Source organism: Myxine glutinosa, chromosome 2, assembly GCF_964187855.1.
Source record: "Myxine glutinosa chromosome 2, kmMyxGlut1.1, whole genome shotgun sequence".
Lineage (NCBI taxonomy): Eukaryota > Metazoa > Chordata > Myxini > Myxiniformes > Myxinidae > Myxine > Myxine glutinosa.
The window spans coordinates 105,996,368-106,024,082 of record NC_136262.1 but is presented as its reverse complement, the minus strand read 5'-3'; the positions used below and the strand labels follow the sequence as shown (position 1 = coordinate 106,024,082).

Here is a 27,715-nt window from a genome sequence, read left to right as displayed (position 1 = left end):
GGGCATCTTGAGTACATTTGATGAATGGAAGGACTGCATTGCAATGGAAGGATCAATACAAATTCGCAGCCAACAACTGACATAAATGAGGATCACAAGGATGCTTCAGTGAGAAATATATTTTTTTGTCAGATTAATCCTTTCTTGTAGAGATACTGAACATCACAGCAAAACAAGATAGTTCTGGGTAATAGAGCAAATGTAACTCAGAAGAAAAGTTTTAAAATGATTCACAAGTACAGATACATTCAAAGTACACCACCCCAATGGCAAATAAATAAATAACATCCTCCAGCGCGGCATTGCCGGGGCGCCTTCAGCCTTTGGCGCCCGGCAATACCGCTGTGCAGCACATAGAGACAGTATTGGGAGGGGGAGATGTACAATAATTGAATGATTAATTGCGTAATGAAATAAATAATAATCGTAAAATAATTAATTAATTAATCAATTGGAGAATAGCATGCCTAAACCACCAGTGTTTCATTTGAAGCTGCAACGTTTTGAAAATTAAATAAATAAATAATTAATACATTAAAAAAATCAATTGATCAATCAATAAATAATTAATTGATTAATCAATAAATCAAAAACATCCTTCAGAGCCAAATCACTTTTGGTCACTGTCATGTCCGAATATCAGCTTCATAGCTCAAAAGGTGCCTGAGATATTGCCCAGAAGACAAAGAAAATAAATAAGCGATTAATAATAATAATAATAAAAAAATAATCGTAAAATAATTAATTTCTTAATCAGTTGGCTACTATCATACCGAAACCATCACTGGTTCATCCAAATCTGTAACTTTTTGAAAATTAATTAATGGATTAATTAATTGAATAATCAAATAATAAATTGATGAATTGATAAATCAATTAATCAGTAAATAAAAAATACCATTTGCAGCCACATCACTTGGTCATTGTCATGTCCAAATATCAGCTTCCTAGCTCAAAAGGTGCCTGAGATATTGCCCAGATGAGAAAGAAAATAAATAAGTATTTAATAAATCGATATAATAAGTACTAAGTACTAACAATTATATAATAAGTACTAACAATTTACTTCCTGTTTATTAAATTGTTAGATGAGTTAATCTTCAATGCACTTTCACACACTTACATACACATACATACACTCACATCCGGGGTCTGCCTAGCAGGCACGTAAGACATTGGCCATATAGTTAGTACTTATTATATAGTAATTATAGACATATAATTGTTGGTACTTATTATATAGTAAATGATCAATTACTTGATTAATCAAAAAAAATAACGTTTTTGCCAAAACACTTGCTCACTATTGTGCTGAAATTTCAACGTCCTAGCTCAAAGGATGGCTGAGATATCGCCCGGACAAACAAACAAGAAAGAAAGAAACCGGAGTGAAAACTGAGTACTCCCTTTCAGCACGCGTTATCGCCAGGCCCCCTTCCGTGCCTGGCGATGACGTCATGCAGCGCCTGGAGATGGAATAGGAAAGGAGAGGTGTACAAAAATATCCTCACCTGATACCAAATCACTGACCGCTGTAATTTACAATCCTATTAGCTTACCTGATCATAGTTGCTGGCAGAATCACCAAACTCGGGAAAAAGGAAGGCGTCACTTTCATCCACATATTTAGCTTCTTCTTTTGCCAGAGTGGCAAATACATTTCTGAAAACAGCATAGAAGCCCTGCACCCACAAAACAATGCAGATGTTTCAAATAAATGAACCGTTTTTGTTTATCTTTAAACTGCAAAAGCAACAGATACATCAGAGCAAGTTAACAGGGTATACTACACCAATATATCAAAGTCTGAATACAAAATCAAGTATTCTTTGACTTTTTTTTACCTAAAATAAGTTTTGTTTCCTAAACTGGCTGACAATGCTTCAAAAGAGAGGTCGAACATTCTTGCAAAAGTACCTGAGAGAAAGGGCTATGCCTCTGCACAACGAAGGAGTTGGATAAAATCCTCAGTTCGCCGATGGGGCTGAGACCTTGGAGATGCACATACTGCAAAGTCCGGATGATGTGGGCCGGTGCAAGACACGAAGTATCGGAGACGGGCGCATCTATCTATAATTCCAGCAATCTCTGTGTGTGTGTGTGTGTGTGTGTGTCTGTGTGTGTGTGTGTGTGTGTGTGTGTGTCTGTGTGTGTGTTTGTTTGTCTGTGACCGCTGTTTCTCGACAACCACGGGTCCGATATACTTGAAACTTGCCAGGTATATTGCTGGGGACCCGAGGATGTGCCTTTTCAAGGTTTTAAATTAATCGCAGAAGTAGTTACCGAGCTATGTCCAAAAAACGATTCAACCAATCAGAGAGCAGCGAGCTATCACGTGTGCCGAACGTGGCGAACAGACTCTGCCTCGGATGGCACATTTGAGAGCGTATTCATTTATTTCCCGTCGGCAAACTATGTTGGCGCTATGTTGGCGTTAAACGATGTTTTAAAACTAATTAAAACTAATTTGCGATTCTTTCGCTTTCCTGCGATATGCGACCTTCCGGAGCTCCTGTGAGAGCGTGCGCCATTACGGATAGTACGGGTACGGGCATGCCATATGTTGGCGTTAAACTATGTTTTAAAACTAATTAAAACCATTTCATGTAAATAGAGGGGGGGGATTGTCACTGTACTCGCAAGCCGTTCGCCGTTCGCTTTGGCGTTGCGAATGGACCAAAACATTTCATGGACCAAACCATTTCATGTAAAGCGTTCGCCGTTCGCTTTGGCGTTGCGAATGAACCAAAACATTTCATGGACCAAACCATTTCATGTAAATAGAGGGGGGGGATATAATTTTAGATATACTGTATATATAGTACGGGCATGCCCTAGTTATAACAAAACCCACAACAGATTGTTACCAATGAATGGACTTTGAACCTTGCGGAAGTGCCTCGTGTGATCATGGCAGTGTTACATATTTATGTGAATGTATGTGAATTCCCATGCAGGTGTTTGCTTCCGTGTGTAGTATATTAAGTTGTTGTGTAGTTGTTGTGGTTGGAGGGTCAGGAGCCCTTCTGAAAGAGTGGCAGGAAACGGAAGTGGCCGGAAGCGGAAGTGACGGGAAAGGGAGGAGAAAAGACACGAGGGAAAGGAAGGCTCCTTCTTCCTCGCCCCGCGACGACGAGAAGGTGGAATCGACCTTACGCTGCGCGGAAAACGCGCCGTTGCGAAACGTCTGGCGAGAGGAGTTACCTGGGCGGTAAATACCTTTGGACACGTCCAGTCACTGTGAGTTCGTGCACGAAACCAAGCGTCCGGGACAGTTTGCCCCGTCTACAAAGACGCGTACGGGTCCGCACGTTGGGCCTCGCTCGCGTCGGAAGCCGCGCTGGGTTTTGCCCCGTCTACAAAGACGCGTACGGGTCCGCACGTTGGGCCTCGCTCGCGTCGGAAGCCGCGCTGGGTTTTTGCCCATCTACAAGGACGCGTAAGAGTCGCACTTGGGGCCTCGCGCACGTTGGACGCCGCGCTGGGTTTGCCCCGTGGCTTGGCAAGGAGGTGCGCTGCAGCCGCGGCCCCAGTCCGAGACGGCACGTTTAGAGCCCGTCCGCCCGGGGCTCGTTCAACCGCCCGTGTGCGGAGAGGAGAGACATTGACCACGGAGGGAGTCAGGAGTGGGGCTCACGTGAGGAATGTATAAGATTAAGATGGCCATCTTAGAGTTTGTGTAGATGAGTTCACATGGTTGTAATATTGATTGTGCATTGTTGATGGTTGTTGATTGCTCAGTGAATATATTATTGATTATTCCGGATCCTTGGTGTGGGGTTTCTTCTTGACCGGAATTCATATTGATTGCGTTACGAAAGCGTATAAACCATATATCTTTCTGGCGGGGTCCCTCCCACGGTCCGGGGGTCACCAAGACCAGGTAGTTACCGGGAGGACCACGTAACAGAATTGGGGGCTCGTCCAAATTACGATTTGCGGTTTCGCAATTGGGTCTACGTCCGGGATCTAAAAGTGTATAAAATAATAAAATAATAATATTTTTGGTAATTAAAATTTATTAATTAATTATTAATTGGTAATATTTTTTTTTGAGAAATTGGGGAAAGTCTTGGGGTGAAGGTTAACAGGTGTTAACGATAGGCACCATGGCGTTTGTGGCACAGAACTTTGGGGTAACCCCGAGTGAGGCACAGTTCCGAGCGTTGCTAAAGTCGGATCTCTTGAAATTGGCCAAACATTTTAACTTGGAGGTCCGAACTAATTTGAGAAAGGCAGAGTTGCAGGCCACGGTGATACAATCTATGGTGGGATTAGGAACATGGGACGAGTTAGCCTGGGAGTGGCTACCCGAAGAACCAGAAGACGTTGAGCTCCGGAAACTGGAGTTGCAATTACGGAGCCAGGAACGGATAAAAGAAGAGGAAAGGAAAGCAGAAAAGGAAAGAGCAGAAGAAGAAAGGAAAGCAGAAGAGAGAAGAGAAGAGAAACAAGCACAAGAAAGGAGAGTGGAACGAGAACTCCAGGAAAGGTTAGCAGAAGAAGAAAGGAAAGCAGAAAAGGAAAGAGCAGAAGAAGAAAGGAAAGCAGAAAAGGAAAGAGCAGAAGAAGAAAGGAAAGCAGAAAAGGAAAGAGCAGAAGAAGAAAGGAAAGCAGAAAAGGAAAGAGCAGAAGAAGAAAGGAAAGCAGAAAAGGAAAGAGCAGAAGAAGAAAGGAAAGCAGAGGAGAGGAGAGAAGAGAAACAAGCAGAGGAAAGGAGAGTGGAAAGAGAACTCCAGGAAAGAAGAGAAAAGGAACAAGCAGAGGAAAGGAGAGCTGCAAGGGACCTCGAAGCAGAGGAGAGAAAAGCGGAAAGGGAATTAAAGGAACGTGACATGGAGCTTCAGCAAGAAATCAAAGTCAAGGAGCTGGAGTTAATGAGAGAACGGGGAGAGGCACCACCCTTGCTGACGGGGTCGACACCTCACCAGAAAACCTGGGATGTGGGCAGACATGTGAGGCTGGTTCCACCGTTCAGTGAAAAGGAAGTCGCGAAATTCTTCCCACACTTTGAGAAAGTGGCTCGACAATTAAACTGGCCGGAGGAGGCCTGGACCATACTCGTACAAAGTGTGCTGGTGGGGAAAGCTCAGGAAATTTATTCGGCGCTACCAATGGACCAATGTGCAGATTATGAGGTACTGAAGAAGCACATCCTCAAGGCCTATGAGTTGGTTCCGGAAGCTTACAGGCAAAAATTCAGGAATGCCAGGAAGAGGGAGAGTGAGACCCATGTGGAGTTTGCCAGAGTGAAAGAAAACATGTTTGATCGGTGGTGTGAGTCAAAAGGAGTCGGGAAAGACTTCGAGACATTGCGGGACTTGATCCTGGTGGAGGAATTCCAGCAGTGTGTCCACGAGGACATCAAAGTGTACCTGCAGGAAAAGAAGGTACCAAAGTTGTGGGACGCAGCCACCATGGCAGATGATTATGCCTTAACCCACCGAATAGGGGTCCACGAACCTAACTCCTCGCCTAGATCTCCGCAGGGGAGGTGGGGAACAGCAGGTGCGGAGAACGACCATACATGGCGGCGGCCTCGAGATGATTATGGGGACAACTATGATACCCCACCGGTTCGAAATCAGAGGGATGCGGGCCCAAGACAAACTTATAGTTCGGGGGGCCCGAGGCAGACCCCGAGTTTTTCCTCCGGGCCTACTTGCGCGTTTTGCAAAAAACCTGGACACTTGATGTCCAGTTGTTACCTCATGAAAAGGGACAACCCAGAGCGGAGTCCGACTAGTACAACTCCGAATGCGATGGCTAGCGTAAGAAATCGCCATCAAGAGGGTTACCAGCCATTTGTTTCCGAGGGGTTTGTGTCACTGGATGGAGCCTCGACTAACCGGAGACCGGTTAGGATATTGAGAGACACAGGGGCCCATCAATCTTTAATGCTTGAAGGCATTTTGCCATGGTCCGAGGAGACGGCAACGGGGGATAGTGTTCGTTTACAGGGGATCGGGGGCGGTGTTAGTGCTCCCCTTCAGGTCATCCAGTTGGAGTCCGATTTGGTGTCAGGACCGGTCACCGTCGGTTTACAAGCCACGTTTCCTGTAGAGGGTGTATCTGTGGTTCTCGGGAATGATTTGGCCGGGGGTCAAGTTTATGGTAACCTGAGGGTTGAGAAAGAGCCCAGCAGGGAAAATAACACCACACCAGCTCGGGATGGTGACAAAAGTGCCAAGTTATTTGTAGGGGGACTGAACTTCAAAACAGAGGAAGAAGTTCTGACCTCTGTCTTCAACAGATATGGGCCGCTGGTGGAAGTGCGGTTGGTAAGAGACTGGGAAACGCAACAGTCAAGAGGGTTCGGCTTTGTCACGTTTGCCAGCACAAAAGACGCCAGAGAGGCAGAGAAGAATTGGAATGGCAAGGATTTGGAGGGTCGGACCATAACAGTAGGGAAGGCATTTCGTAGGCGTCGAGAGGTCTACAGGAGAGGACAACTGGGCGGTAGTTTTGGTGGTGGCCGCAGTCAATATTATTATGGAGGCTCCCTGAGTTACGGCCGCTCCCGAAGGAAGAATTGGCAAAGTAGTGGCCGAGAAGAAGACCGGTATTCAGGGGACTACAGGGACCAGTGGTCCCACCCTAATTATTAGGGACGTTCCGAGAAGTTGAAGCACGGAAGGCGGCGGAGCCGCCGAGCCAAGATTCCTACACGAATTAACCGTGAACGCCGTTCCTAAAGGCGCCCATGTAGAGAACTTTCCTGCACGGACTAACCGTGAACTCCACGTTCCTCAAGGCGCCCATGTAGAGAACTTTCCTGCACGGACTAACCGTGAACTCCGCGTTCCTAAAGGCATCCATGTAGTGAATACTCGGCTTGGCCTCCCGGAAAAGTGCTATCGAGTGGCTTAACTGGCTTTATTTTTAAGTGATAACTGTGCCCGGGGGGAATTGATAATGTGGGGGGGGTTGAGTTATCTGGTTTATTTCTCCAAATTGGCCGGCAAAGAAAGTTTTCGCTGGGTTCAAACTTTCTTTCTTGAAGGGGGGGAGTGTTACATATTTATGTGAATGTATGTGAATTCCCATGCAGGTGTTTGCTTCCGTGTGTAGTATATTAAGTTGTTGTGTAGTTGTTGTGGTTGGAGGGTCAGGAGCCCTTCTGAAAGAGTGGCAGGAAACGGAAGTGGCCGGAAGCGGAAGTGACGGGAAAGGGAGGAGAAAAGACACGAGGGAAAGGAAGGCTCCTTCTTCCTCGCCCCGCGACGACGAGAAGGTGGAATCGACCTTACGCTGCGCGGAAAACGCGCCGTTGCGAAACGTCTGGCGAGAGGAGTTACCTGGGCGGTAAATACCTTTGGACACGTCCAGTCACTGTGAGTTCGTGCACGAAACCAAGCGTCCGGGACAGTTTGCCCCGTCTACAAAGACGCGTACGGGTCCGCACGTTGGGCCTCGCTCGCGTCGGAAGCCGCGCTGGGTTTTGCCCCGTCTACAAAGACGCGTACGGGTCCGCACGTTGGGCCTCGCTCGCGTCGGAAGCCGCGCTGGGTTTTTGCCCATCTACAAGGACGCGTAAGAGTCGCACTTGGGGCCTCGCGCACGTTGGACGCCGCGCTGGGTTTGCCCCGTGGCTTGGCAAGGAGGTGCGCTGCAGCCGCGGCCCCAGTCCGAGACGGCACGTTTAGAGCCCGTCCGCCCGGGGCTCGTTCAACCGCCCGTGTGCGGAGAGGAGAGACATTGACCACGGAGGGAGTCAGGAGTGGGGCTCACGTGAGGAATGTATAAGATTAAGATGGCCATCTTAGAGTTTGTGTAGATGAGTTCACATGGTTGTAATATTGATTGTGCATTGTTGATGGTTGTTGATTGCTCAGTGAATATATTATTGATTATTCCGGATCCTTGGTGTGGGGTTTCTTCTTGACCGGAATTCATATTGATTGCGTTACGAAAGCGTATAAACCATATATCTTTCTGGCGGGGTCCCTCCCACGGTCCGGGGGTCACCAAGACCAGGTAGTTACCGGGAGGACCACGTAACAGCAGGCTTGGTTATTTATTAAATTGATGTCTGCAATTAAAGGAAAGACGATGCTGTGCCTCGTTACCAATAAAGTAAATGGTTACCGCCTCTTCGACAAAGTACATCTTTGTGATGTGAAAATATACAAAGCTTGTGTCAGCTATATTTACGTGGGAGCGAGATGTAGCAGGTAGACTTCCTTGAGGGAGACTGGTTTGGGTGGTTCTTAATAGCAATGGGAAGAACATACCTTGAATGCTTGTGAATGCACAGGGAAAGTTAAAAATGAACTTTTAAAATGATTATATTTACTATGAACCAGGTTGTCTGTGGGGGATTTGGGAGTGTTGTTGTTGGAGCTGTGAAGGTTGTTATAAATATATTGTTTGATTGGTTCCAGGGCCACAACAGAAATTATATGACATGTTTGGATCTATTGCTAAAAGGTGTGTGCGTGTGTGCATGTGTGCATGTGTGCGTGTGTGTGTGTGTGTGTGTGTGTGTGTGTGTGTGTGTGTGTGTGTCAGTATCACTTGCGTGTATTAACAGGAAATGGTTGGAACTCAACAACTCTCATCCACGGATTTTTCGCATATTTCCTCTACTAGTACACCCGCACACTCCAGGAGCGGCAGGAAGGGTCATTCCTCTTTGGGGTATATAGATTAAAGTCGATCTGTAGTCGGGTCTCAAGAACGTTGGGCGGGTGTTAATTTACCAAGTTTCTTGTGGAGAGATTGCCAAATGGTTTCAGCATTCGAGCAAGCACTCCATTCAAAACCGTTAAGGAACGGCTGGCTTGGCAAGCGCAAGCTAGCTGCTTGGTAAATGAGTACAACCCGGGCTTCCTCCCTTTCAGTTTCGTGTTAAACAGCAAGAGCGAGTTTCAAAAGGCCGCCACTAAAAACGCCATGTTAGGGCCAAGAAGGGTCATGTTATTAACCCAACCCTTGTGGGTATATAGAGTACCATAGAGCTTCGCTCAGTTCTGTAAGTAAAACTTACCTCAATGATGTCGGGATTCCTCCAAATTTCATTATTTGGTGTTATATTAGTGTTATAAACAGCATTAGTGACTGTTTAAAAAGCTAATCATGCGTGTTCATGGTTTATAATATTTTTACTTCCGGTAGACGCTGTTGCTCCCACGGAAACGCCATGATAAGCTATTTATAAACGTTGGCTCAACGTTTGTTCAAGGAGGAAAAACACCTTGGGGAAGTGGGATATTAATGGTATTAATTATTGTTTTGTAATAACATTAATATTATGCTATTATCATGAGTTTTGTTATTCGAAGCGGCCTTGGAAAATCGCCACCATCTTACTATAATTTACCAAATGTCCGTCTGTCCGTTTAAAGGTACCGCAAAAACGGCTGAACCGATCGCAACGATATTTTGGGTGGGTATTCCTGGGACCCCTTGGAGTAAAATAGGCGATATTGTTTTCCAATTTTTCCAAATTTTCTAATTTTCCCAAACACGATGGAATAATATTTACCGATATGAACAGTGATGTGGCTTTTGTTGAAATTCTACAAATACTGTTTATTCTACGTACCAGGAGAGAGTAGATCGACTCCTGACGAACTCTTCCTATATGAACGTGCGGCTCCGAGGTAACATCTCCATGGAAAGCAGAAAAATTAATTTTCTTTAAAATCTCTAAGTGGCAAAAGGCACCAGGTCAACACCTAACTAATATGTGTACAAAGTTAGGTTAAGATATATTGAACGGTTTTTGAGTTCTGCTCCGGAAACGAAATGTGTAACAAAATGCACTATGTCCAACTAGTTTCCATGGAAACCAGAAAAATGAAAATTTTCAAATATCTTTAAGTGGCAAAAGGCACAAACAAATTTCATCAAATTTGATCAGTGTTTGTGACTTTTAGAGCTTGGACGTCGTCCAAACTGATGTTTATGGGTCAAGTCATGTCATAGGTCACGACGAGGTCATTTTTCGGACATCGTCAAAACCCGTAATATATGTGTTGAGGTTTGTTACATACTGTCTACACACCACGTTTCAGCCTTCTAGCTATATTAGGAAGTACCAGATTGACGAAAATTGATTTTTAATATGGCCACCCTGCCGCGCCCATTTTTGGGCATGCAATGCCCAAATGCAATCCCAAACTAGTTTATGTCTTAAAGATGCTGCATAACAAGTTTCATCAAATTTGGTCAATATTTGTGACTTTTAGAGCGTAGACGTCGAATTGTTTACAGACGTCAGACAGACGACAGACGGACGACGGACACTGGGTTTCGACAAAAACTCAGCTGGACATAGTCCAGTTGAGTTAAAAAGCCTTCAATTTCTGATATTTTGCCTTTTCATTTTGGCTTCCCAATTGAAGCCCCGCCCACAGGGAGGGTACCGTTGCTAGTAAAGCAAATTTAACATCAATATACACCTCAACATTCAACCCCATTGACGGAAATTGTGGGGAAAACCCACTCTGGGGAGAAAACCTCCTTGGGAAGGGGGGAAAATGAATGCTCTACAACCTTCATTATGTAACACTTTGTTATCCTGTCAAGTTTGGTTGAGATTGGATAAGTAACGACTGAATGTATTGGGATCAAAAATTCATCAGATAGACACCAAATGGCGTATTTTAGTATGATGATTTCTGAGAGTCTGATTTCCATTCAGAAACAGAACAATTTATGATTGCCCATTTCGAAATTAACACTCTTTTGCTTAAATGCTGAAAATTATGTTTAAAAGAGTATTTGAATTACAGATTTCACGCGAGCAATGGCAGGTTAAAAGTGCCTGGCGATCAGAACCGAGTTACTGTAAACGCACACACAGCACATGCATGAAATACCTCATGTGTCATTTCGAAAGTATCATTAAAGTAAAATAGTCCGACAAATATTGTTGCCTGTTTTACTTGAAAGGGGGAAGGTTCTAGCGTCTTGGAACCCTCCCCACTTTCTGAATCTACCGAAGACTTTAGAGATCGTGCACAAAACCTGTTTGAATTCCAATCCCCACACCTTCTCTCCATCAGAGAAGCCCGAGAAGCAAGAGGCAGAGAAAAACGGCATGAGGTCCATTCCATCCTGGGTACACTCTGCATCAGATCCTCCCCGTAGAATCTGCTCCCGGTGTGCATCATACCTGTCAGCAGTAGAAAACTCAGAATGGGAAATTCTTCCTTGGCAATAGCGTCGAACCACAATAGGAAAAGCAAATAGTTTTTGAAAATTAAAATTAATAAACAAGCAAAGCACAGTGGATATATCCAACCATATGTGTATAAACCAATGCTTTTGCTTCAGGTCAATTTTTGTCACAGCATAGAGCCTTGAAGAACAAGTCAAATGCCACAAACAACAAGACCTGGTAGGATCTTGCATCCCAATACCAAAGAAATGAAACTAATCACTGGCAATGAAAAGTGAAAATTGCACATGTGCAATCAATGAGCTCTCACAATTATCAGTCAGCTCAACACAATTAGTATGCCAAACCAAGTTCCTGCCCATTTGTACATGATATAAGCCTCAAAGGGGACTGGCAGGATGGCCGAAAGGTACGCACGATCACCTCTAATCTGAATTGGCTGGGTTTGAATCACGACACAGCTATAAACTGTCATCCCAGTGTTTCACCGGCAGAGTGATTCATCAGTGTGTGTGCTGTCCATCGGATGGACGTTTAACGGGCATCCCATCTGCCAGCATTCGTTGGTGGGCGTTAAAGATCCCACGGTGTCCTTCGCCAAGAGTAGGCGAGCTTTTGCCAGCACCATTAACAAATTCCCAATTCCTGCCCCGACTTCCTGAGTTGGAGTGGTAGCTCGACCAGGATTGTAACCTAGTAACTGCTTCGGCAGAAACAATGCTCTGCATAGGGCATGGTGTAGTTGATGATGACGATGACTCAAGGAGATTATATGAACATTATAAAGGTATGATCCATAATCATCACGCACACCGGTGGGAAATTATAAAATAGATAGGAAAACTAGAAAAGAGAATGTGAAGTGATTGCGTCTATGGATATGTCTCCACACATGTTAGATGTCACCCATTGTTACGACTGATCTCAATGAAATGTCAAATGAAAAATTAAAGGTCATATTGTGGGGGTGGGGGTGAGAGTGAGAGCATGAGAGAGAGTGAGAGAGAGTGAGAGAGAGTGAGAGAGAGTGAGAGTGAGAGTGAGAGTGAGAGTGAGAGTGAGAGAGAGAGACAAAGCGAGACAGAGCGAGACAGAGAGAGAGAGAGAGAGAGAGAGAGAGAGAGAGAGAGAGAGAGAGAGAGAGAGAGAGAGAGAGAGAGAGACAGAGAGACAGAGAGACAGAGAGACAGGGAGAGAGAGAGAGAGAGAGAGAGAGAGAGAGAGAGAGAGAGAGAGAGAGAGAGAGACAGACAGAGACAGAGACCGAGAGAGACAAAGAGAGGAAGAGACAAAGAAAGAAAGAAAGGAAAGATAAGCACAAGAGAGATATCGGATGCTTAAAACTCGAGTTATGGTCTGCAAAATGATTTCCAAATGGCACATCTCTTTGACCTTTTTTAAAACAGGAACCCTGGTGTTGGGCTAGCGGCTAGGGTGCCGGCTTTGGATCCTAGGATCCTGGGTTCGAATCCCGGTCAATCGCTGAATTAACGCCAGGGGGGTTGACTCAGCCTGTCATCCTTCCGAGGTCGGCAAATTGAGTACCAGTTCACTGGTAATTCCCTGTTTGTCGTTAAAGGCGGCAAAAAGGGTTGGCGTCAGGAAGGGCATCCGGCCGTAAAACATTGCTTCAAAAAGGGGACCAAAAAACAACAACAACCACGGTTCCCGAAAAAGGCCAACTCCCGCTTGCGGGGAAAAATGGCCTCTAAAGGTGGTGTTTATTTTTTTTTTTTGACCTTTTAAAACCAAAATTGAATACTGTACCTTCATTTTTCTACGACAGCCATATTGTGCCAAATTTGGTAGAAATCCCATCAGTAGTTCACAAGTTATCGTGGTAACAAAAAACCGATCACAGACAGAGGGACGGACAACCTAAAAACATAATGCCTCCAGCCTTTGGCTGCGGATTCATGTCTAATAATTTTTTGCTGTGCTCCCATCCAAAATTCAAGTGAAGTAACACAAATTTTACTGCAACAGCTTTCCTTTAATATACATAGCACAGGGATAATATTACATACATTTCCATGCAAACTCATTGGCACAACCAGGTTTTTAATGTCGACCTGGCAAGTGCACATCATATATAGTGGCACGATTTTGGACGGAAACCAAAAATAAAATAGAAAAATTATCAATTAATACAGTACATGAAAATTTTGAAATCAAAAGTGACTATTCATATACCCATCTTTAAAACATAGCCATCTTGAAACAGCCTTGGTAGCTATTATATTGGTGCAAACGAGAAAGAAAACATTGTGGAAAGGACAAGCAGTACGAAAACAAGGTGGTAAGATGAGAATTAGCAAAGGTTTGAATACATCGGGTTACCTGTAAATACACCAAAGGATATACACTAGTAACTTTAACATGGGAATGGGCCATTTGGTCCATCATGAATGCATGTGCTAAATACTTTAAAAAAAGAAAAAAAGAAAAAAAAGAAAACATTACTGACCACTCGCAAATAACCCATCTGTAATACCCTCCCCCCAACCCTTTTATGACCAATGACTTGCAACACAGGTTTCCACCAGGTGGCGCTATAAGATACCCATTTACAAAGAAAGAATTGGGCACCTCTGACCCTGAACCCGTGGGACTGTTTTTTTTTAACACGCTAAAACCTCCCCGTGCAGTGAACATCCTGCGTACAACCACCAGTGTTCAGCTGGCATTGCATCTCCTCCATAACTCCAAAACCATGAAACCTAGCAGCCCAAAACTTAGCATGCATACCAAGGGAACTCCAAGGGAGTGCATGAATGAAAACTGGGTATTTGGCTAAATTGAAAGATCCTTTTGAAAATAATTAACTTATATGAAAAAATATTTTTTTTCAAGATGGTGGCGCACTATGTTGGTCAGCCCACTGTCACCTCACAGGGGTCTTGAGCTGTCATTTTGTTTCGGCCTGCTCACAACACTGACTTGGAACAGGCTGCAATGGTGTTTGTATGATAAAGTGCTGAATTTTTTTTTCACTTTCCTCAATCATCGAATGCCTTATCTTCATACTTATGAAGCACTGTATACATCACTTTTGCATGTGCTATAGTTTTCAAATTAAGAGCTAGAAGAGATTTCATTAATTATACGAGTATGACACAATTTTCCACGGTGTTCTTTAATGGGCTAAATGAAGTATATAATCGAAATCTGTCTTCGGATTTGAGGATCGAAGCTCGTGGAATAATCAAGTGTTGAAATCAGCAATGAAATCTGAATGGAAATTTTAAGAAAATAGGAATTCTTATAATTAAGCATATTTACTTCAAGCAAGGCTGTGATTCCTCCTTCTCCATATTTTATGCAAGTTTTTAGCTTAACTGGAATTTGAATTCCAGATAAGGTATTGTCATCGTGGACCATCCGTGCCTATTTCACATTTTCTGGCGAAACCGATGGGCCAATCCAGCTGAAATTTGGCAGCAAGGTTCTGCTCCTGACTGGTAACGGGGATTGCAAAGCTTGTTCCGGTAAAGTGACCGGAAGTGTGTCAAAGTGGCCGACTTACTAAATTCCTACAAACAACTTATTCTCCAGACCCACCAGTCAGAATGCTACCAAATTTGGGTTACAACATTAGGCGTCACATTACCAAACAGCTTGCTATCACCTGCCAAAACTAGCTGTTCCTTAGCAACCGTTTTGTTAGAGTGCTTGTTTGAGTGCTTAAGCCACTTGGCGAGTGCTCTACAAGTTTCTTGGTGATGGAACACACCCATGTTTCACCATTCTCTTACCTTTCCCTTTGCTTTGTCTTTTTGATTAAACATTTGTATTTTGCTTTATTTTCTTAAATATTTGTATTTGTTTGCATATTTAAATTTATTGCTCAACTTTGGGTGCTATTCTTCAATGTTTGGTTCTTTCCAAGCCATGGCGATACAGTCGACAGCAGTGCACTTGACGTTTCTTATCAAAGCGGTTGCTTTTGAAAAGAAAATTAGAAATGGACGTTCAAGACAACGTTAAAGTGATAAAGTAAATGAAGTATTCTCTATATTGATGACTTTGTTGCTCAACTTTTCAACTTTAAGTGGTATCCTTCAATGTTTGTTCGTTTGCAAGCCAAGTGGATAAAGTCGACAGCAGTTGACATCAAAGACAATGATAAGGTGATAAAGTAAAGGAAGTATTCTCCATAATCCCTCAAGTCATCTTCTTGCTTAAGCCTCCTTAGCATCCATGAGGTATAAGGGGGTAAACTAACCACTCCCCCTCAAGTCCTCCTCTCACTTAGATACCTCCATTAGGTGTAAGGGGGTAAAGCAAGACTCTAAGTAAGGGTAAGCTAAGCCTACAGTCGAGGTAACCCTCCCCCCTCCCCTCTCTCCACTTCCCCTTAAGTCTCCCTACCAAATACAAGCCGACCCCCCCCCCCCCCTACTTACCCCTCAAGTTCCTTGACCAAATGAAAATCGAGAACCCCCGCCCCCTTACTTGGTATTCCCGTTAGCAATGCGAAAGGTGGTATTTCGAGAGAGACATGCGGTGCGGTCCCACAGTGTTCACACAGTATGCTTAAGATGTGGCAGTGCTGAGTGAGCAAAGTGGAACGGTGAAGTGAATAACCAGGTATTATGTACGCGGTTCAGTCACCGTGCTACTCCGTGCTAAGTACAGTGTTAAATCACAGCCAAAACTACCCACAGGTGGCACGCACTGTCACTCTGCGAAACAAACAAGAATACATCCTATTCTCCTTTGTAACAACTAGTTGATGGATCACAGTCACAAAGTTCAGGCCCCACACAGCTGCCATGCGGCCCCGCGTTGTCATCTGGTCAGCCCACTGAAAATGTGGTGATCAATTCTCGAAGAGACTTATAAAATGTGTTGTGATGTCCGGATGTCTGTTCATCCATCCGGCGGTCCATCCGTTAACTTTTTGCTATTTTTGCTACACCTCCCTTTTCACCCGGCTGTTGTTCTGAGACTTGACACATGAAAAATCTCTCTCTCCCTTCCCCTCTCTTTCCCCTGCCCTTCCCCACCCTTCTCCCCTCTCTCTTCCCCAATTTTTTTAGGTGATTCTTCATCATTGAGAGAGGGGACCAAAAACAATGCATAGCATGTTATTTCAAAAAGTTATGGAGGAGTTATGACAAAACTTGGTGGATGATTTGGGTAGGTGATAAGAACAAGCCGATTGGATTTTGGTTCAGTTCTGGATCCAGATCTGGCCTATCAGTGGGATACAAAACATAAACTGTTCAGCCTGGCAGAGGTATGTGCTTTACCGAGTCCCGTTAAAGTCTTGCTTATGACTTCATTCAGGCAGAAATACAGCACTAACAGCTTTAAAATGCTGGCTTGACCACCACCTCTTAGGGATTTTCATTTTGAAGGAGTGATTCCCCAATGTGAAGCGTTGCGAGACATATGCAAGTCTTGTATTAAACAAGAAAACTGCAAATTATTTTTGTTTTCATAAGGAAATCTATATTGGGCAAAACAACAGAGGGCAGCACATTCACAGATTTGCATGGCATAAAAGTGGAACAGGAGAAAAAAAAGATGAGAATGGGCAGCATTCTTGAAAGACTGGAGGGAGGAGCACAAGTAAAACAGACACAGGGAGTCAGATCCTTGAAATTGAACTAAAATATTACATGACAATGTCTGTGCAAGTAGAAATTACCATGCACGCTCCTGTCGGTCGCTTAGTACATCATATGCAGCCTGGATCAGCTTGAATTTTTCTGTCGCCTCTTCTGCCCTTTCTGCATTCTTGTCTACACAGCAAAATATTCAACAGCGACAACAAAAAAAACATTAAAGAACGAAATTGTGCAGCAATTAAAAACAAAATTGAAAAAATATAATAGGCTTTTGGCCAAACATTGTTCTTTTGGAGGACAGTGGGGGAGAGTTGAGTGAATGCGTGCAAGGGTTTCTTGGGGAGGAGAGATATTGTGAAAAAAAAAATTAATAATAATAAAACACACACACACACACACACACACACACACACACACACACACACACACACACACACACACACACACACACACACACACCTCGCTCAGACAACAATGGTTATGTGCCTTCAAAGTGATTCAAAAACGTCCATGGTCCACTTGAGCATTGAGGACCACACCATCTCTCAACTCATCCTCAGCTTTGAGGCAGATTCTCCAGTCAACACAATCCCAACTAGAACGGCACTCAGTAGAGCCCATAGCTCCGCCAGGCTGAACAGTTTACGTTTTGTATCCCACTGATAGGCCAGATCTGGATCTGGAACTGAACCAAAATCTAATCAATTCATCTTTGTCACACACCCAACCCGTCCCACCAAGTTTCGTACGAATCCGCCACAACTTTTTGAGATATCCTGCTCACAGACAAGGGTCACATGAAAACAGAACCTCCATCCCCTTGGGTGGCGCAGGTAACCAGTCATTGAAGGACATCAATGAGGACACTCCATACTACCAGAATCCTCGTGGTGTCGTTGGTGAAAGATTGTAATGGCGAGGTGGGAAAATGCGTCCTATTCCTTAAAACCGCACGACCCACTCGGACTACACTCCTATATACGTTCAATAACACAATCACATCTTGTAACGAGAACAATGCAACTGTGTCGCCATTATGCCTCCGCATGGTCCCACAACAGGTAGATGCCATCGTTCCCTGTCCTAAAAATAAGTTTGAATTTAAATCCCTTCAGCTGTTTTGAAGTATCACATTTTCACCAGCCACGACAGGTTTCACATCGATCGGTGAAGCAGTTTCAGAAAAGGGATTTTTTTAAATATCGGGTTTCAAGCTAATATGGCTGCCATACCACATGACATATGACCTTAAAAATGTACACTCTGCATATGTATGGTCAGGAAATCACGTTTGTGAAGTTTCGTGTTGATCGGATAAGGTTCGTTTTTCTATCCAAGACAAACCACGTGACCTATGACATCATCATTTGCAAACTATATGCAAAAATGGTGTCAGATGACATTTGTAAAATTTTGCATCGACAGGGTGAGCGGTTTCAGAGATATAATTATTTAATATTTTCATTCAATCCAATATGGTTGCAACACCATGTGACCATACACCATGTTTTCATGATCATCTTTTAATCGCCATGCCGAGTCAATGGCACACGTAAAGTTTTGAGTCAATCAATTTGGTGGTCTGGGATAATAATAATAATAATAATAATAATACATTTATTTTATATAGCGCTTTTCAAGAAGCCCAAAGACGCTTAAACTTTTTTTACTTTTTACTATATATATATATATATATATACACATATATATATATGGGGTGTACTTACTTTTTCACGTGAATATATATATATATATATATATATATATATATATATATATTTATATATATATATATATATATATATATATATATATATATATATATATATATATATATATATATATATATATATATTGTTGCGGAAATGGCCCTTAGTGGTTTATTAAATATAGAATTAGTTCAGGTCCCCTCTTAGATGTATGTTTACCATAGATCGTCTGTACTGGGATGGTAGTTTTGTGTCGGAAGGTGTAGCAGGCTGTTTTGTGTGGTGCATTGGTGGTGTACAAGAGACGGTTCCCTTTTAATTACATCTTGACAATCAAACAAGGTGCAAGTTCCATTAAGACCGGCCTCGGTTGCAATGCCATGATCGAGGCAATGGATTGACGTGAGAAAGCGCGATTGAGCGGGCAAAAACGACAAGCGCCGTCAAAAACCGGAAGCGGCGCTTCGAGGGGTCGCTGAGCACGTGCGAGGGAGGAGGTGGAAAAAGACGCATGCGTCGATGGCGTGTGAACAGGCCTTTGCGGCGGGTTCCCGCCGGAGAGCTCTCTCCGCGCGTGGTTGAGCGGGAGACACGGAAAATCGTGCTGATCGTGTGGCCGATAAGGAGAGCGGGTGGCCGCCATTTCGCGACGCTTGATGCGTGGCCGATAAGAGGGCGGGCCGCCATTTGGCAGACTGCAGGCCCAAGCGGGGCCTTCAAATCCGGCGACATCGGCTTGTTACGAGCTGCATTCGCCCTTTTCACATCTTCACCTCTCGTCCATCAACACCACCAAGTACCCCCTGTCTTGTATGAATGTTGTCCAGGCCTAAGGTTTATCTCGTTAGGGTCACCCCGCGAAACCCTTAATTATAGCTCCCTAGATAAGAGCGGGTTATTACTCATAGTTGAATTATAATGTTATCATGAACGCCTTGCTTGTTTTGTGTACCCTAATGTTCCCCCATTAAATCTGGTTGATTCGTATGGAAGTTGCCGCACTGCATTCATCTGTGTCGCATTGAAGAGCAATCCGCTCGATTTGTAATTAAAACCAAGCTGGCTACAGGTTGCGGCAGACTTCGCTCGGTCTCTGACAAACCCAACCTGTAGCGACGGGTGTCTCCCCAACTGGCAAGGCACAGGTGTAATTTGGTATCGCGATAGAGGCGCGTAACCCGAGATCTGTGTCGAACCAGCCGGCGTTGCACCCGTGGGACGGCCGTGCCGGGAGGCGCGACCCGTCACCTACAACACTGGTGTCGAGGAGGTGGGATTTGGACCTGGGGTGCATTTCGCACCCCGAACATCGATTGTGAGAGGCGCGTAAAGAAAAAAAAAAGAAAAAAAAACACGTCGCTCGCAAATTCCAAATTTGGTTTCATTTTTATTTTGAGTGGATTGGGTGTCAAACTTCGTAATTTATAAAGGAAGATGGAGTCGCAAAATGGCTGCGCGGCTCAGCAGCGTGACACGAGGTGGGAGAGAATCGGTATTAAGAGTGCAACGAGCCGCACATCACAAAGAAAACGCTCCCACCCACCGATCCAAACCACGTGGTCACAGCATGCGTCATGGCAAAATAAGCAGGACGACAATGCGTACATTAACGAGCTTCATGCACGATTGGACGATGCCTGGGAGCAGGTGGAGTGTAAGGAGGATTATATTGGGGAGTTACACACGAAATTGCATGAGGCACTACAGCAGGCAAGTGAGGTTCAGGAAAATGAGGAGCAAAGGGAGTCACAACAATTGGTCGATGCACAGGAACGAATTCACTGGACGGAAATGGCCTTGGCCGGCGCATTGCGAGACAACACAGATTCCAGATGGGAACGAGCACGGATTCTCGAATTGGAAGGCATAGGGAATCAATTGGTGGAAAAAGTCCAGGTACTACAGGGAGAAAAGAGGAAAGTAGAGGGGAGTACCCATGAGTTGGAACAACTGAGGGAAAAGGTAAGATCCGGTGATCAGACAAGAGAAAGCCTAGAACAGAAGATAAAAAGAGGGGAGGAATACATGGAACAAGAGAAGAGCAAACTGAACAAGAGAATAGAGAAAGAACAAAGCAGAAACGCCCGGGATCGGGAGAACTTGAAAAAGGAAAGAGAGGAACACGATTTGGAATTGGAACAACTGAAGGGAGAATTGTCTGAGAAATCAAGCCAGTTTCGGGAATCAGAGTACAGAGGAAATGAACTGGCACGTCAAATGGAAAGTAGCAAGGAATACGGGAAGAGGATGGACAAAAGGAGAGAGGAAGCATGCGAAAGAGTAGAGGAGATAAGTGAGGAAAAAGAGAGGATGGAGAGTGAAATGTTAAGGAAACACACTGGGCAGATTGAGCAGATAGAAGGTAAAGCAAGACTAAAAAATGAGATGGAGTTACAGAAACACCAAAACAAAGAAAGGGAATTACAAAACAAGCTGAGGATGTTAAGTGAGGAAAGAGAGAGGACGGAGAAGGAAACGTTAAGGAACCACACTGTGCAGATTGAACAGATGGAAGCCAAAGCCAGGTTAAAGAATGACATGGATGAAAGGGTAATGAAAGAACAACGAATGAAGCAGGAGAAGGAAATCAATCAATTGAGAGAAACGACGAGATTGGAGAATGAAGAACAAAAGAGACGATGGGATACGAAACAAAAAGAATATGAATTTGAAATTGATCAACTAAAAAGGAACTACACTGTGCAGATCGAACAGGCAGAAGCCAAAGCAAGGTCAAAGAATGAGATGGATGAACGTGTAATGAAAGAACAACGAATGAAGCAGGAAAAGGAAATCAATCAATTGAGAGAAACGACGAGATTGGAGAATGAAGCACAAGAGGGACGGTGGCATAAGAAACAAGAGGAATATGAATCGGAAATTGACCAAGTAAAGGAGAAAGCAAGGGTGGAGTCCGCAGAGATGGAAAGACTCCGGAAAGGTAACGAACAACTAAAAAGGCTCAGAGAGGAAGAACGACTCAACTGGGAAAGAAAATGGAGCCAGGAAGTAGGGCAGCACAATAATGTGGGATGTGTGACGTCATCACAGGGAGGAATGTTAGTGGTGCAGGACTTGATTGGCATCACTCGTCGAATGAAACAACAATTGGAGCAAACCCTGGTGATGGAGACATGGAGGGAGTATACGGGGTTGTTGACTCATGAAACACATTTTGAGCAGGTCCAGCAAGTGAAGCTGACAGGCCCAGAGGAGTGTGGCGAACCAATGATGAGCGACCGGACCGATGTGACTTTGGAACGAAGCAGGTACGTGGGCATCTGCATACATGGTGCGGACGATGAGCTTAAGTTCGCAATTGGATTTGATGTTAATCAAGAGACTCCGTCCGATGGGGTGCACGTATGCGTGGCACCTGAATGTGTGGATGGAATGCCTGTGGATGAATGCTGTGAGCCCATAGTCCAGTTTACAGCACCGGGGTGTGCTGTCAAGGCCGAAACGTGTGTGAGTGCGGAGCATGGAATGAGTGGTGACGTAGGAAATAGGTTCGAGGTGCAAGGGGAAATAGAAATTCCACCAGGAGCAGGCTTTAGAAAGGGGATTGTAATTTCTCCCTCAGCTTCACAGGAACTTCGAGGTAGAGCGCAGATGCGTAGCAGGCGGCGTTGGCATGCGTCACATACTCCCTGGACCCATTTTCGAACAAGAGGGGCCCAGCAACGACACCGCCAGGTGTCCCTTGGTCATCGGACCTCTCTGAGGACACGAGGGGTTCGGCTAGCTAAATGGGATTTACCTGTCTTCAGGGAATTAAAGAGAAGAGGGGGAGGCCGCTCCCCCAAGTGGGGTCTACCTGACTTCCGCGAACCCTGGAGAAAAGGAGGGGGTGGACCACGACCCCAATTGAGACGTGACCCTTATGAGCCGTGGCGGAAAGGCGGCGGGGCCATGTAAGGGGTAATGAGGGATTCCTTCCCTCACTCCCTTTCCAATGAGCCACAGAAGCAGGCCAGATTGGAAAGAAAAAAAAAAAGGGAATTCTTGACTGAAAATAATATCGAGAGAGATTGCAAATTGAGAGACTGACAGAAGAGACAAGAGTGGCACAAGTGGATGTGCGTGACTATTTAAAAAAAAATAAAAAAAAATAAATGAGAGAAATAGTGGGGACATGACAGACAGGGCGTTAAACACCCCTGCAAAAAGTGGAAGGTGTTGGATGGTGTTGTGGACTGGGTGTGTGGCACTGTGGAATGAATGACGAAGGTGTTTGGGATGAATGGCGTGATTGTGTGAATGAGGAGAGTGAGTGCGAACAATGTACCCTGTTGGTAGGAGTCTCCTAACCAAGTGAGTGTAGGTTAGGGGGACTTAGTGGATTTGACGTGGATTCTGGCTGCTGTTCCATTGTGCAGGCGGACTGCTAGGGGTAGGTGCAGCCAAGGTATGGTGGTACTGGCTGGGAGTGTGACATGGTATTGGAAGTTGGTGAGTCGGGAGGGGACACCAGACAGTAGGGTTTAGAGTGCTAAGAGAGCACAGTGTGGGGGCTAGAGAGCCACCCGGTTAGAGTGCTTGGAGAGCACAGTGTGGGGGCTAGAGAGCCACCCCTTATTTAGGAGCGCCAGAGGCGCGCTCAGGTGAACCCCGAGGTCGCTGGGTGTCCCCCACCACCTATTGGAAGCAGGCAAAGAGGCCTAGTTGTAGTCACACTCCCCAGCCAATGAGTTATGCCTGGCACCACCAAGTGAAGAAAAAGAGACAAATAAGGGCCTTGCCCAGGTTTAAAAGAATGGAACAGTTTGCCAGGTTGGGAAAAATGGGTCATTAGGATCATTGTGGCAATGGCAGGGTTTGTGCCATTGGTTAGAGCTTCAAGTAAAAGGTTAGGTTCGATGAACTCTCCTCCGCACCATTCATGTGTGACACCTGGTACGAGTCGTGTTGATGGGAAAGTTGTGAACAAGGGCCAGGTTCGGTCGCCCTCTCCAAGTGCCAGAGAAGCCACCAGTGTGTCATGAACACACAGATAACAATTGATTAAGAAGCACACCATCCTGTCAGCTAAAAAGTGAAAGGACTTTTTAAGAAGACCATACTAAAACAAGTCGTACCAAGATAAGTCAGGCAAGGAAGGTTAAGGGTACTCTTCATTTTGCCTGGGCTGAGGTCATCACCCCCACTTGCACCCTCAAGAATGCCTCCAGACTGCATTTGCTTACCATCGGTAGAACTGTGCCACCTGCTGTCCAAGGCAGGGCTTGTTGCCTGCTGCTGCTCGGTTGTGTGCCATGTGGGCCGAAGCATTTTTGTGGGCCATGGAGGCCAAAGTGCTTTTGCGGGCTGTTGCAGCCGAAGATTCATGCCGTCTTGTGGGCTCAGTGGGCCGAAGGACTCTTTGTGAGATTAGGCCACTGGGCCGACTGAACTCACCTGGTGAGAGGCCAATAAGGCCACGAAGTAAGGAAACCCCTCTGGGGTGAAGACACAACACTGCCGGGAGGAGGCGTGAAGGAGCGAACACGTCAAGAAGCTTTGAAACTCTGAATGTCTTGCTCCGATGTGAATATTGGTGTTGAAAGTAACATTGAATGCCCTCCTGCGCAAATGCATAATTAGAATGTTAAGTATTGTGCATAGAGTGTGGATGTGTTTGTTAGATTAGTGATCCGACACACTAGCATAGGGACATGCCAATCTTACTGATACTTTGCTTCTTGGAGTTAAGTGCTTGCAATGTTGTGGGTTAGAGTAAATGGGAGATTTGTGCTGTACGTTAGACAGGGCCATTCCCGCGGGCTGCCCCTAGTGGAGGCTCGGGAGAGCCTCGGGAGAAAGGTGGGGGTAGTGTTGCGGAAATGGCCCTTAGTGGTTTATTAAATATAGAATTAGTTCAGGTCCCCTCTTAGATGTATGTTTACCATAGATCGTCTGTACTGGGATGGTAGTTTTGTGTCGGAAGGTGTAGCAGGCTGTTTTGTGTGGTGCATTGGTGGTGTACAAGAGACGGTTCCCTTTTAATTACATCTTGACAATCAAACAAGGTGCAAGTTCCATTAAGACCGGCCTCGGTTGCAATGCCATGATCGAGGCAATGGATTGACGTGAGAAAGCGCGATTGAGCGGGCAAAAACGACAAGCGCCGTCAAAAACCGGAAGCGGCGCTTCGAGGGGTCGCTGAGCACGTGCGAGGGAGGAGGTGGAAAAAGACGCATGCGTCGATGGCGTGTGAACAGGCCTTTGCGGCGGGTTCCCGCCGGAGAGCTCTCTCCGCGCGTGGTTGAGCGGGAGACACGGAAAATCGTGCTGATCGTGTGGCCGATAAGGAGAGCGGGTGGCCGCCATTTCGCGACGCTTGATGCGTGGCCGATAAGAGGGCGGGCCGCCATTTGGCAGACTGCAGGCCCAAGCGGGGCCTTCAAATCCGGCGACATCGGCTTGTTACGAGCTGCATTCGCCCTTTTCACATCTTCACCTCTCGTCCATCAACACCACCAAGTACCCCCTGTCTTGTATGAATGTTGTCCAGGCCTAAGGTTTATCTCGTTAGGGTCACCCCGCGAAACCCTTAATTATAGCTCCCTAGATAAGAGCGGGTTATTACTCATAGTTGAATTATAATGTTATCATGAACGCCTTGCTTGTTTTGTGTACCCTAATGTTCCCCCATTAAATCTGGTTGATTCGTATGGAAGTTGCCGCACTGCATTCATCTGTGTCGCATTGAAGAGCAATCCGCTCGATTTGTAATTAAAACCAAGCTGGCTACAGGTTGCGGCAGACTTCGCTCGGTCTCTGACAAACCCAACCTGTAGCGACGGGTGTCTCCCCAACTGGCAAGGCACAGGTGTAATTTGGTATCGCGATAGAGGCGCGTAACCCGAGATCTGTGTCGAACCAGCCGGCGTTGCACCCGTGGGACGGCCGTGCCGGGAGGCGCGACCCGTCACCTACAACAATATATATATATATATATGTATATATATATATACACACACACACACACACACACACACACACACACACACACACACACACACACACACACACACACACACACACACACACACACACACACACACACACACCACCACCAGTCAAAAGTTTTAGAACACCTCAATTTTTCCAGTTTTTATTGAAATTTAAGCTATTCAAGTCCAGTGAATAACCAAAAATGGTACAAAGGTAAGCAGTAAACTGCTTGAGGTAAAAAAAAAGTTTAGGTTAGCAAAAACGGGAAAATAATGTAAATTGCAGTTATATTGTACAAAAAAGGCCTTCTTCAGGGAACAAGTAATGGGTTAACAACTTACAGCTGTTCTGCAGCAATGTAAGTAAATTAAGCCTTGAAAGTTGATGCAAACAATTCCTACAGATGTCCCAACCTCTGCTAATTACTTGATTACAAACCCCCTGTCTGTATGAAAGCAGTATTGGAACAGACTGTTATTACACCCTCTGAAGCATTATTTGAACAATATTGCACTGCAGGAAGTAGTATATTGGAAACTGGAGGAAACTCTGACAGGAAGAGGTCTGGCAGACCCAAAGCCACAACAGAATCAGAAGACAAGTTTCTGAGAGTCAACAGCTTGCGTGATAGGCTGGGATTGACTTTGGCCGCGATTCCGTGATATTCTCGCATAAAGTTGGAAAATATCGCATACAATTTTGGCCAGAGCGATAAAAAACCGCATAGAGCGTGTCAGTTGGTTTTCAGGTGAAACAGTTTCAAATCGTGTACTTACTACTGGTTTTGTCAGGTCTGGAAGTTGTCAAAGACAAAGCTATTCAAAACTGTAAACAGACCGTAGCCATTTTAATTTCGCTTTCACGCTTTACGGTGGCTGTGACAATGTTTTGCGGCATTAAACGACGGCTTTTCGGCAACCACGTGTTCGCTGTCTGCAGTAGTTTCTGGATCACACTTTTTCTGAAAATGCCGCCGAAAAAGAGACCTCTGCTACCACAGCCTGATGGGCAAAGTATAAAACGATTCTTTATAGGTACCAGCAGTAGTTCTAACACTGAGGACAACCAGGATGATCCAGCAAGTGACCGTGTGCAGGGTGAAAGTGGGACAGTGGCTAGGGCCGCCACAGTGCAGACAGCTCCTTCCGGCAACACTTTAATAACGTTTCAAGACAGCTGGGTCCTTAAATTCGGAGACTGGCTGAAATATGATGCCGATCAGCACAAAATGTATTGTTCACTGTGTAGATCGGAGAAGTTAGTCAACAGTCTAAGTCAAGGTACAAATAATTTCAAAACGACTACAATAACCCGACATATTTCGTCATCTGATCACCAACGAGCGATTGCAGCATCACTGGCGAGAAGAAATCTTCAGCTCACGGTTGAGGGGGCTAAATCAAAAGAAGAGGAAAGTATTTTGACGTGTCTGAAAGTGGTGTATTGGATGTCGAAGGAAGCAATTCCCCTGTCTAAGTATAACAGCTTGCTGACCTTGTTGACAGAGCTTAATACCCCAAATCTGGAGAATTTAAAAGTGAACAAACATGTGACATATGCGAGTTATAAATCAGCCTGTGGTTTTCTGGATGCCATTTCCACAACAATTGACAAATTCATGGCAACTTATGTGTTAAACTCATCTGTAGCATGGTTAATCATTTACGCAATAAAAGCCACAGGGAGTGAGATAGTCTATTTGAATACAGAAAGAAACACACAAGTCTTTGTTTTCTGGACCAAATTTTTTTAAATTAATACCCTGAGAATAATGAGATTTGATGAGTGTGAGTAAAATTTTATCTCAAAACAATTTTGTATAATCCCATCGTGTTTGGAAAAAATCTCATTGTTTTGTACACAGGTAGATTTTCTCCCATTGCTAAAATCCTCCAGGATAATTCCTGGATAGGCGGCTCACAGGACAACAGCTTCAAGCACAGCTTAACACTGGTCGAAGTAAGCAAGTCTGTTTCAACTGTGAAGAGAAGACTTCGAGCTGCAGGTTTGACAGGTCGAGTGGCAGTAAGAAAGCCATTGCTAAGATGGCAAAATAAGAAAAAGAGGCTTGCCTGGGCCATGAAGCACCGCCAGTGGACTACTGAAGACTGGAAGAAGGTCTAATGGACCGATTAATCAAAATTTGAAATCTTTGGTTCATCACGCAGGGTTTTTGTACGCCGTCAAGTAGGTGAAAGGATGGTTCCTCAGTGTGTGACACCAATTGTCAAACATGGAGGAGGAAGTGTGATGGTCTGGGGCTCTTTTGCTGGATCCAGAGTCGGCGACTTGCACAGAGTGACTGGCGCCCTGAACCAAAAGGGCTACCACAGCATTTTGCAGCGCCATGCAATACCCTCTGATAT

At 44.9% G+C, this 27,715-nt stretch overlaps 1 protein-coding gene across 3 annotated transcripts in view; it reads right to left on the bottom strand.

Annotated features, from left to right (window-relative positions):
• DNAJC21 (DnaJ heat shock protein family (Hsp40) member C21) overlaps positions 1-27,715 on the bottom strand; it is a 55,094-nt gene that overhangs the window by 21,287 nt on the left and 6,092 nt on the right. For 2 of the 3 annotated variants that reach the window (XM_078771378.1, XM_068107563.2), the window contains exons 2-4: positions 16,785-16,878; positions 10,999-11,122; positions 1,560-1,682 (exon numbers count right to left, since the gene is read on the bottom strand). In XM_078771378.1, coding sequence (XP_078627504.1) covers positions 1,560-1,682; positions 10,999-11,058 — 183 coding nt within the window. In that variant the 5' untranslated portion in view covers positions 11,059-11,122; positions 16,785-16,878. Of the gene's footprint in view, positions 1-1,559; positions 1,683-10,998; positions 11,123-16,784; positions 16,879-17,163; positions 17,208-27,715 lie in introns of those variants that run through there. The other variant, XM_068107565.2, reaches the window with a different exon arrangement.